Raw genomic sequence first — 12,992 nt, 5'->3', positions numbered from 1 at the left:
CATAAAGAACAAATGATGGAAAATATTTTTATGTTCAACTGCTCTCAAAGCAAGAAAATAGATTTGCTTCCCTTTCAATCCGTTCTCTCTTTTGCTATTTTAACAGTGAAATCTTAACAAAGAGTTTTAATAAGGGCAAGTGAAATCTGAAAGATGCAGAAGCAAACTGGGCTCATAATGCAGAACCTGGCAGTTTACTCCCCATGAGGCAGGTATTCATAAACAGAGCAATTTCTCCAGATTAATATAGTCACATAATGGACAATATCACCAGTAACTGGATTAGTGCCCGAATAACCTACTGAAATACCAATGATGTAATGCTGTAAACCTCCTTGGATTCCTCTTTCCTTAGCAATTCAACATTCTGAGTTAGAAAAAATAAAAAGAAGTTAATTTATTTCCTGTGAGTAACACATCAAGCATTGTGTTTCTGGATTCTCAAATGCTGAGAAATGAAAGGATAAAATGGAAATAAGTGTTGTGAAATTAAATAAACCAAAGATACTAGCTAAAGAAAATCACCAGACATTGTTTACTATTCATGTTCTCCACTAAATCTAAATGGTGATGTAAAATTCTGTTTATCTCAAAACCTATAAAGAAACTGTTAGCTTCATCAATTGTGCAGTAAAATCAACATGTCACAATAAAAAAGCCTGCTTCTACTGTAAAACAATATAAATAATGAATAATCAAGAAATGAGCAGCCCTATAAGGAGCAAGAGCTCTGTATTGCTTTGCTGAGGGAGTAATATATTTGCTGACATGACTCACATACAAAGGTAGACAATCTCACAAAGCTTTACAGAAAACTCCATGTTAACCTGTAATGAAAACACTTGTATGTCTTATTTTCAGAGAAATAATGTTCAATAGAGGATATTATGTCTTTAAGCATGTTTTTTTCCCATTTCTCTTAATGTTTTCATGGTAAGATGGACAGGTTTATATACGTCATACGTAACAGGGTTCTGAGACAGAAGTGGTAAACTGTCAGAAAAGGGATATAAAATGTCTAGGATTCAGGAAAATTCAGTTATTGAGATCTGCCTCTGAAGGTAAAGACTTTATATCCCCTTTTTGTCAATACAGGGGTTGCACAGTGACAGAAACCAGTATCTGCAGGATCATTTTGAGCTGTGCAAGGTGGGTTCAGTACAGCCCCTTCAGTTCATATGGGAACCGTGATCAAGGTCAGTAGAGGCCACCACTCTGCAACCCAATTCCAGGAATTCCTTTGGCCAGACAATCCATATCCTTATTTCATTATTTCTAATATGCTCCACAAATAGTGCGGACTGCTGTTCTCTACTAGGCTCTACTACAACCCAAAGTAGAACTGCCTGTCTTTTATTCCTCCTCAACCCATCTGAAAAGAGTCCATCAGATATCATAGGAACAAATCCTGGAAGAACCCATTTTTACTGGGAGAATGTTTTGACAACTCCACAAAAGCCACTGTGCAACCATCATCTTACAACTGATCAGCCTGTGTCAAAAGCAAAATTATTAGGCATAAATGAACCGAGCTGGAAGTCTGTGCACATATCCCTTGTCTCCCGAGGTCTCACTGTGCCCTTCACTCCTTAGTGATTTAGTCGATGTGCCATATACACCACAATTCAAAAAACCTCTACCAGTTTTTAGAAATATCGTTTGTACTGCCTCTCCCAAAGCCATGGCTCTATGCTACTTGCTTTCTGGCAGAGACAATACAAAAAATTGTGTCCGGGAAGAAGACAAGAAAATAGACACAAGCACAATTGTGTTAGACTAAGACTAAGTACAAATCAAATACATAAATATGGAGCAAAATATAATTAAGATTAAACACTGCATGCTTTAGCTGATCTATTCCTCTCTGTATAGTACTGAAAAATCCATTGGAGACCTAGGAGGTGTTAAGCTATCTTGTCGTCTGAATCCATGCATAGTTTCTTCCAGACCCATGTGATTCAGCTAAGATGATGTGGGTTTCCAGGAGACAGACAGCTTTCAGAGGCAATTGTCAAGTAATCATTCAATATATAAAAGCTCATCTGTATACAGGATAACCACACTTTTCCATAATCTATTTAGCTTGATGCTGACTTCTGTTCTGAAGCATGACCTTCAAGCATCAAAATATCCCTTGCAAAACCCACCTTTATTTTTTTCACTCTGTCCCATTACCCACAGAAATACCCGGTTCTCTTTGAATCCTGCTTGGCTCTTACCACATGGTAACTGTTCAACTTACAAGAAATCTTCTAAGTTTGTTATTCTTTCAAAACTAAAAGGAGGAGATGAATAATAAGAAGACAGATTTCAAAAGATATTGTAGCCTAGTGTCATGTTGTGCACTAGTATTCCTCTTAGCATCACTTTATGCCCTCATTTTGGGTGAGGCTTACTTTTCGATCACTGAGCTCCCTGCTTAGAAGGAGATTCACCCATATTGCTGAAGAGATGTTGAAATCCAGGCACAGACATAATTTTTTACTTTTTAAAATAAAATAGGAAGTACTGCTTTTTATCACACAAAATTATCTTAAAATACATCCTGAATATTGTGATGCATAGAGATTATGCCTAAAATGTTTTGCTAGACATTTTCAGCATCTGTTCCCAGGTGAGTGGTATTTGTGTACATATTTTCCCTTGTGTTTAAGAAGAATTTCACAAATGATGATTAATGCAGGCATAGCTCTCCTTATTGTCCTCCTTTCCTCTGAAATGTAAATGAAATTTTATTGTACTATCCACTAAATTGCTTGCGTTAAATATATTTGTTCCATCACCTTCTTGGTTTATAGGATTTTTATCTCATTACCTGGAGCAATTCCCAATTATTTGGTGGATGCCCAGAGGCTGGAGTTTGGGAGGAGAAGGGGAACACCAGCTGCCATAGAAGATTTAGAGAAAAGGCATTTTTGTCTCACGTGGTAAGCCATAAAGAAAAGTTGCTTAAAAAATTTGGAGATGGAACTTTATCTATATCACATTGCATCTGGCCCCAATTTAGAGGGCCAAGGAAATCTTTGAAGACAGATCTAGAAAATCTGGGCTGAAGATTCAATGTAAAGTTCAGCACAGCAAGTAGTTAATTCCACTGTTATGAATATACTTCATCCTGCTATTTTAAGTCTGCGCAACATAAAAGACTCGTTTGCAGGTACAGTCTTGGAGAGCCAGAAACTTAAGACACCACAATAATGTCACTTGGTGTGTTGGGGGAGGTTAAAAGGAGGATTAAAAGCAGTCAGGCATGATATATTAAATGAATCCATGACTAACAGGGTGTGACAGCAAAGGGTTTTATTCTTTTCAACAGAATAGATCCCCAGGGCTGGAAGTATTACTCCACTGTGCCTTTATCACCTTGGAATTTTTATGGTTATTTTTGATGAATTCACGTTTTTGTAAAGACTCTTTTGACATTAAGCCAATTTTCACTTTTAATTAAAACCATAAATAACTTTAATTCTGTATTAAAAGGTTTGTTGTTTCTTACTTATTATTACTACCAGGAAATATTTCAAATACCAAAGCATGATGTTAGTTAGCAATTAAAAGTTCTTAAAGGTTCAGTAAGGGTACCTTGTAAACATTGTTCATTGCAAACTTTATCCACGCTTTAAGTATCTGGCTTGATAGAAGCCACATTCTTTTCTTTTTGTGGTGGTTTGGTTTATTTTCCCTTCCATATATCAACGTATCATAGAATCACAGGTGATCAATGCACATAAATAAATCCTTATCAAACAGGGATGAGAAACAAGCAATTTTAAGTTTAGAATGTGCCCACAGAGAGTCAAGCAACAAGTAAAAAGAGCCAGGTCTAGCGCATAAGGAATGGAAAATAAGCAAAGTGAAATAGCGAATAAAATGCAGGAAGGAAAATCCCATAGAGTATTGCAATCTGGCATAATGATAGAAGGGAGATAACACGTTATTTCACTTTTAAAGACATTAATGTTACAGTGCAGTTGAATAGCTATATTCAGGTCCATTTGTGTCAGCTTTAGCTGACACATCACACACAAATTTTTCAGAATACAAAGTCTTGATTGGCATTTACTCTACACGCGTGTAAAGGACAAGTGTCTGGGTAGCTGAGTTGCCCTCCTCAGATATGCAGGACAGAGCTCGCAGACCTCCTTTGGTAGTCCTGCCTGTCGGAAGTGTGCACAGAAGCAAGGGAGCCAAAGCACTGCTTATAAGGTGAAAATTGATGCTCAGTTACCTCGTCTCTGATACAGAAGTGGGCACTCATGAGCTTCGAAGAAATTCCTCAAGATTACTACAGTGCATTTCCTCGGAGGCAGACATGGAGTCTCTGCTGCCATGTCCTGCTTCAACAAACCACTGAATCAAAATGTACTCTTTCAATTTGTATATTGCAGCCTTAAAAACTGCCAAATAGTGCTTCCAATGCTGCACAAAACAGTTTTTCGCAACTTTCTACAAATGGTTGTGCACTTAATTTTAAAACTTCTGAACTATAACTTGTTTTACATAGGGCTCTGTTTCAAAGTTTTGTCTATCCTTAAATCAGTTCATGCATGTTCCCCTTTTATCAGGACCAATTTCCTTTAAAATGAAAGCTTCCATTTTTATCCACAATGATCTAAATAATCTAAGGAAATATTGCCAGTGGTTAATAGGAGTTATGATGAAAAATGCTCAGGAAAAGAAATCTTTCCCTTAGGTCACAACTCAGCTCTTAAAAGATGTGCTTATACATAAACAACTGCTGACGCATGGACTTGACATCCGCAAGGAACCAGTGTTGTGAAATGTCTTGGTATTTGGAAGTGTCTGGCATATGTAAATATAATTTCCACTTTAATTTCACATACAGCCCATCTTACCCTCAGAATCCATCCTTCCATCTGAGACTGGCTACGTAAGCTGGATTTTGTATTACTGTGTATTTACAGATTAGCAGAACTCAAAAAAAAAAAAATCAAAAAATGTCTTTTAGTCACCTCATTATGTATCTTTAGTGATTAATCACCATATCAGAAAATAAAAAATATTAAAGAGCGCAGCCTCATTAAGTCAATATCATTTATATGAAACCCATATGAAACTTCCCAGTAACAGTTTTTCTAATCAACAGCCTGATGTCAGCACAGGTACTTGAAGATGCATTGAAACAGCAAACATTAGAACACTGACTTCTCCACATAAGCTTTACACCAGTCAACACAGTAGAAAATTTACCTTTTTGCTTACTTGTTGGTCTTTGGAAGAATGGGCTTTCACATGCTTTCTCAGGGAACTTGGATCTGTGTATCGTTTTGTACATCCTGGAATCTGACATGCATAAGGTTTCTAGGTCAAAAAGAAAAAGGATAAAGCAGCTGTTATATCACAAATTATTTTAATTCCAGATAACTCTTTGTGAACCTTGGGATGCTGCAAACCACATTATTACAGAACACAAATGTTGTACATTATTATAAGCAGAATGCTCAGTAATTTATTAGAAAGGAAAAGGAGGAAAGTAAGGCTTATAAGAAAGACAAAAGGAAAGCTTTCATTATGGCACCTGTTATTGTTACCTTTTTTCGGTAATCAGTACAATAAATATTGCTAGTTATACTCACAATTCTTCCACCCTCAGAGCAATCTTTGACTTAATCAGAAATGACACTCTTTAGAGAATCAGGTAAAGAAAGTGCAGTAAAGGCCCAGAGAGACTGTTTAGGATTACAGAAGAATCTGCTTCAGAAGAGAAGAACAAGAAAAAGTGTTAGTTCACTACATTACAGAAAGAGCAAGCAAAAACCAAAGCAAGCACTGAAGACTGAAGTTTCAAAAATATTACATACAAAAATACAAATTTTAATGTGAAGTACAGGACAAACTCCTTTAGCTCACATTTTCTAAAAAACCGTCATTTTAGAAAGATTCCAGGTACCTTTGTATTTTTCTTAAAGCCCAACACATCTAACTCACCAAATAAATCTAAATCTTTATAAGTATCTCCTTCTGCCTCTTCTAACCCATCTGTCTTCCCTGAAGACTTGTAGGTTCACAATACATAGCATTAAATGAGCTTCAGGTCCAATGGTTTGCTTAAATCAGCTGTTTTGCAATTTAGATGTTTATGCTTCACAAAGCATTTCCGTAAACACCTGTACAAATTATTAACTTACCAGCCACACTACTGACTATCTGAAATTGATCATTTCAGTTTTGTGGCAGCCATTTAATTCAAATGGCATTGTCCTCATTTTGTTTCTGGACTTCTGCCCTCTGGAAACTGCTTGTCTCTGACAAAACATCATCTTTGTTACAAAACAAAAGGTTTTAAACTAATCTCAGCTGGGATTCAAATTCATAAGCAACACTTTGTTGGAATGAAAATTTTTAGATTTACAAAATTATTCTTCCTCTCTTGACTTTTCTGGTACATGTCCCAGCCTCAAGTTCAACTGAGTTCTTGCCAGAGAATAGCCATTATTATCACAGATGGCTTTTGCGTCTTCTCATAGTGACTTCAGGTTCCCTAAAGACCATTCAACTGGGAGAAAGTTATTGCTTTTTGCTGAGGTAAAACCTGTGGAGCTGAGGCCTTTTTATCAACTAGTTTTGCCCATCTTCATCCATGCTTCTGAAACACCTTAAACTGCCTCACCAGACACTTCTCCCTCCTATCTCTAAGGTTATGGTCTACCTACTGACACGAAGCTGGATGAAAAGAGCACATGGTCTAATGTACAGGAGACTGCAATGTGACTTCTGCTTCCTTACAGTGTCCACGTGTGTCCTCTGGTGCTTGGCGCGGTCGCTGGAGTTGCTGAATGCTTTCTGGCAGCCAGGGTGCTGACAAAGATACGGCTTTTCACCCGTATGGCTCCTTAAGTGAATCTTGAGATTTTCTAGTCTGGAAAAGGCTTTCTTGCATCCCTCAAACTATAAAAGAGAGAGAAAAACACACTCAGCAAACTGCAACAGCAAGCACAAGAACAACAAGAACGACAGGCTGAAAGGGCTTTCAGAAACCTCTAGCCTGCTATGGCTGGATGACCCTCCAGAGCTGAGAAAACATGGGTTCTCAGCGTGGGTATTATTGCAGGGTTTGAACCATTTAGACCATAAGAATGTATTTATTCTCCCTGCACATGACTGAATGAGGAAACCACATCCCAATCCTATTTTACACATGGGACACTGAGACCCAAAGAGTCTGGTCAGCTCAGAGAGATGCACTTCTCAGTCTATCTGGGAAAAACAGCCCTAGCTGATTCACCCAGTAGCAGACAGAAAGCAAAATGGTCACTGTGAGGTTCCCAAGTCCTGCTAGCAACCCTTATCTCAGGTCTAGGCTTGAAGATTTCAGCAACTGAGCTGCATCTCTCAGGAGCAACCCAACCTACTAAGCAACAACAAAATCTTGCAGAGAAATGTCAGTCTGCTCTACCTTGCTGATGATAATTCAAAAAGCAAAATGATTTCTGAAATATTTAAATATATGTATATCTTGGAAATAGAAATAGGAAAGAAAGAATAGAAATTCTTTTCTATTTTTCATATTTTTGCCAATGTTTATATGAGCCAAAAACCTGTTCTTCATCCATTATGTTCCCATAGTACACTTTATCCTAAGGGAAAATAAAAACCATCAGTTCTATCTGACACCAGCATTTTTTATATATCTTTGATTTCAATTAGACTTGAATATTTATGAATATTAATTAGAAGTATAGGCTTTTTTTAATTCAATCAGTCAAGATCAGTTAATCCCATTAGTTTTAGCTGCTGCATATTCTACTGTGCAGCATCTAAAACATGCACTGTATAACATGTTAATTTGCAGATTTTGTATACTTGCATAAAATAATAGTGCACTAACAGAGATGTCAAACTTTTCTAATGCTAACAAAAATTTTTACACCATTTCTGTACCTATCCATTTTACTCACTGGAAAAGAAACAGGCCATTTTTCACTGATGATTGAACAATACAAATAAATTTTATTACATATTATTTAGTGCGTGTATGTTTACAAAAGCACAGATAGGAAAACACTGACAGAATTCTGATGAAAATTAACATGGCTTTCATGCAGAACTGCAACACCCTCAAAAAAGAGGAAAAAAAGGACATAAAATCTTTCATTACTTAAGTACTGTAGCTTTTCAATTAATGTAAGAGAGTTACAACTTTGAAGAATAAGGTGTAATACACACATACCTGTATGAATATATAAAGTAGCAATATTAAAATTAAGCTTAAGAAATTAAGATTGAGAAAGGGGATGAAGCACCCCCATCTATTCATAAATGCAATTTCACCTTTCACATACATCAAGTTCAGAAAATTTCTCAACCCACAAAGCATATTTATTTATATCCTATCCCTTTAACCAAAGCAAACCTACAGTGCCTTTCAGATTAACCAGTTTCAATCACTGAATACTAATTCACGCTTGTACATAGAGTGTTGCCTTTATGAAAGTTTAGTACGCAAGCAAAACATTGTTGCAAGTGTAAACATTTGTGTACTTTTAGGAACATATCATTAGAAAATATTCCAGGATAAAGAAATAAAAATTCAGACAGGCATCTCTTACAACTGCCTGTATAAAAATACCGTGTTTTATTAGGAAAAACTAAAGAGCAGAGAAAGCATAAAAAACACACGTGCTGAAAGACTGATATAACAAATGGCCTTAGGAAAAGAAAACCATTCAAGAGCAGCTATGCTAAAATAACAAAGAAACCTACTGATTAGCGCATCTTATGTGGATAAATTGTTATTTCTTATTAAATTCATAAAAGAACAACCATCCATTCTAATGACAGTAACTAGGCTGTACGCAAGTATGAAATAAATTGTAGCATCTTAACTATCAAATTGTGTATTGCAGAAAAGGTCATTCTAGCAAAACACAGAAACTGCGAGCCTGTATTATTAGAAAGACCATCATAACACAACAGTTAAGGAATGTTACATTAAAAGCCAGGCTTTTTGAAGCCTTAGGACTCTCCAATGCTTCAAACAAAATAAATGAAAAGACATTATTTTCAAAAATACAGAACACTCATTCTTTCCTGATAACCAGATTTCAATGAAATATTCTAGACAAGACATGATTACCTATGGGGGAAAAAAAGCCAGGTAGATGGTAGTTGAAATGGAATTCTTCATAGTTTTTAACTGTGGTAAAAGAGGAGAATGCAGCACCTTCATTATGGCAATCTGAAGTTTAACATTCCTAAACATACACCCAATTACACCATTTTTTTTGGAAGTATTATGTAGAATTAATTATATAATGTTTTCCTAAACGGCAATACAGAAATTATAGTTACTGAGCTTATTTTTACAGTGGCATAAAAACTGAAACTGCAAAGTAGGTCATAAAGAAAATTTCCCCTTTTCACTTCCTAAACTTGGGAGGATTTTTCCAAAACATATTCATTAGAGTGTCCACATCCATATTTACTTTTTCTTTTTATAAGAATAATTGTCAAAAATAAGAAAAAATGTATTTACAGTGAAAAGTTAAGCATCTCAATAGAAAGCAAAAGTAGTATTTTAAAACACTCATGTTTTCATGGGTGTGCTGTTCAGCTTTCTATAGTCAGAGACCATGTCCAGTGTACCGGGCAATCATCCTCTGAAATTACAATATAATTACATAAATTTATATAAAATAGTCCATGCAGCATGTAGAGCCCTGTTGGATGCACCATGCACTTCTGAGCCCTGTTGGGAATTAGACGACAACCTTGATTACGAAACATATTTAGACCCTTACGCTGTAAGAACGGCATGGTTCTGTGTCTATACTTCAATGTTAACAGAAGATCTTCATTGGTCAAGTGTTTAAGAAATTATAGTCAGTTTTCACTGAAAAAGGAACTGCTCTGAATATCTCAGTTGATCACCAGGGTAACAAAGACTGAAGACTTTGCTCTGGCAAACACCTGCCAGAGATCTGATCCATTCACAGGAAAGTATCTAATCTTCGTTTTTAAAGTCAATGACAGGACAGCACAGCTTCTTCTTAATCCAACTCTCCCCTAGCATTATCTGGTATTAAAAATCTTTACTTTTTTCTATCTGAATTCATTTTGCTTCAGCATCCAGACTATTTTCTTTTGTCTTTTTCTTCTCTATTAATGTGGTAAGTAACATAAAAGATAACTTCTAGATATTTTCTGTTATCAAGTCACTTAACTAAGTCCCAAATAATTTATACATAAAAAATTTTTTCGCTTTCTCACTATAAACACTTCTTTCTCAGATCAACTTTGAAATTTATTCTAACACCAAAACAAACAAAATTAAATACTCACAGAAATATTGACACCTTGGCAGTATTTAATATTACAGTGATGTTTAATCCAACATTATGTTACAGTCCTATTCTGATACTTTCACCTTTATGTTTTTAATATCTTTTCTTTTTTTTAATCAGTTATACACAGTGATTCTCAAATATTTTTCAGCATCAGTGCATTTTGGGGAGGATCATCTTTTTTAAGTGAAGGATAAGCATTTCTCTAGTCTGTTGCCATTTGGGGGGAGAAATTTACAGATATTATAACGAATACATTTCATTACATGCTCCCAATCTGGTCTTCCTCTAAGGTTATGGGGACAGAGATGTTTCTCCTTTTTAAATCTGACTTTGCTAAACATCAACTTTCCTATAACCATTAAATTGCAACATCTGGCTTTCTGTATATCAAGAGGTAACCTGTGTCCATGTAGATTCTTAATAACAGACCTGGATACTTCAGTGACGGAACCTCCCCTCCTCAACTTGAGGCAGTTTCCTCTTGTCCCATTACTTGTTACTTGTGGGAAGAGACCAACACCCACCTCCCCGCATCCTCCTGTCAGATAATTGCAGATATCTCCCTCCACATAAGGTTAAAAAATATCATATAGTTTAAATACGAAAAGCCTTGGAGAAACCTTGTTGTATACTCCCAAACACAGAACAGCAGGCATTTCACCAGTGGTATTTTATATTCCATTCCAGACTGATCCCCATCAACACTGGGACAAAATTCAGCACAAGACTTATAAACAGCATTATCCAACAATGATTCCACGTTTGAACTGTATCTAAGATCTATTCCTCATAAAATAATTAATAAATAATACTGGACTATTTTTAAATATTCTGTGCTTGTCAATTCCAATTTAATACTTTTTTTCAGTAAAATATAAAAACAGAAATATAGTACTATTTTTCTACTTTTTCCTTCTTCCATGCCAGAATGTAGAAGTAACAGCTTGATAAAATATGCTCCCTCAAAGAACTGATATTTATGTGAGAAGCAAATGAAACAAGTGGGACTCTGGAAAGGCAAAGGGCTCCAAGATGTTTCCATGTACGCTTCTATGCCTTCAGAAAGACAGTAAATCAATTTGATTTACCATGTGCTGAATGATACAAACTGGTATGAGTCTGCCTGCTTGAAGACAGTATAAAAAGTTGACTCTGTCTCATGCAGATGTACTATCCAGACATTGACCTGATCCCATTCGCAACAGCCAGTTACTGTCTGAGATTGCTCTGTCAAGCTATTTGACTTGCTTACTTCAGTAAGCGTAAGCTGAACATAAGCATGACAAATAAAAGTTTTAAATCTTAGACTTTGAAGAACTTATATTTTCTACATGAAAATATAAGCCATTTCTGATTTTAGGAAATATATATATGCAAATAGAGAAAAACGTATTCCTATAAAAAACCAAGGAAAAAATAAATCAGAGTAGCATATACATAAGGCCCCAAATAAAATCTTTGAATCGCCCAGTAGTCATGTATCATTTTGAAAAGGTTTACTAGCAGATAAAGGACAAGTTAATTATTTAACAATGTTTTATGCCTTCTTGTCAATTGATTTTGAATGGTGTGATATGCTGACCAGGTAGGTTCTTCTGTGTCAGTACCAAGGCAGGTGGTGTGACAAGGACAAAGTATCTTTCCCCAGCTTTGCATTTATCACAAGAACAGATTTAAATGCTGTTCTTTTTGTATGGCTTTCAAACAAGAACAATACATTGCAAACATTAACTAATAGTCTTTCTAAAAGCTTTTCCCTTCCTCAACAGCATTAGCAGGGTGCTGCTGTGTGAGAGATATAAGGGCTTTCAAAAAATTGAGAGTAAGACCTCACATGAAAACCTTTCAAATAGCTTTTTATTCCCCCAGACTCTCCTGCCTGGCAATCTTGTGAACGACACGTAATTAGTGTCAGACATCATTCAAACTGCTGACATCAGGTGCTCGCCAACAAGGAGGCTGCATGCTACAGATGAGATTTAAAAGCCCAGGTTCATTTCATGTAAAATAAGCACTCTGCTTTTAACCCTTAAAGTGTGTAAATGGGGGAAAATGTAGTATTCAGAGCAGCACTTCATTATAGAGCAAGGATTTCTATCTGAACAGAACACATTTTGAGACATTGTGACTAAATGCTTTGGTAGATTCATGGTGCTTATATAAGGCTGTATTTTTCTCAATGCTATGCAAAGGCTGTGATTTATTTTCTGATTTTATAGTTAAGCTTATGAAATGAAACAGTATCTTGGAATTCTTTGCTCCAGTAAATAATGACAGACTATGCTTATGTCTTGCGCATGATTATGGTAGATGCTTGTTTGCCCAACCATTCAAGGAAAATTTGGTCCAAAGCTGATTGAAGTCAATAAGTAATGGCGCTCTTTTAATTTTCCTCTTAAAAAAGCAGGTTCCCTCCACTATAATATCCTCACTTCCAGTCTATCTGGTAGATTCCATTAAAATTTTACAATCCAGCATTGCGTAAATATAAATGCAAACCAAAGATAATTACAGACAAAGCCTAAAGTAAATTATCTTCTTTGCACTTCCTACATCAAGCTAACAGGATTATTATTCTCAACAGATGTACAAGACAGTTTGTATTATGAGTCAGATTTAAGACTTACAGAACTACTTGGTACTTCCGGCTATTAAGCTTTTGACTAAGGAGCATGTAATGCTTTT

General features: G+C 35.9%; 1 protein-coding gene across 1 annotated transcript in view; it reads right to left on the bottom strand.

Annotated features, from left to right (window-relative positions):
- The window catches only part of GLIS3 (GLIS family zinc finger 3), a 144,606-nt gene that overhangs the window by 32,565 nt on the left and 99,049 nt on the right, over positions 1–12,992 (bottom strand). Inside the window, 2 exon segments of the mRNA XM_065663099.1 lie at positions 5,212–5,322; positions 6,748–6,909. Coding sequence (XP_065519171.1) covers positions 5,212–5,322; positions 6,748–6,909 — 273 coding nt within the window.

The sequence above is a fragment of the Lathamus discolor genome, chromosome Z, assembly GCF_037157495.1.
Source record: "Lathamus discolor isolate bLatDis1 chromosome Z, bLatDis1.hap1, whole genome shotgun sequence".
Lineage (NCBI taxonomy): Eukaryota > Metazoa > Chordata > Aves > Psittaciformes > Psittacidae > Lathamus > Lathamus discolor.
This window is presented reverse-complemented; position numbering and strand designations above follow the sequence as displayed.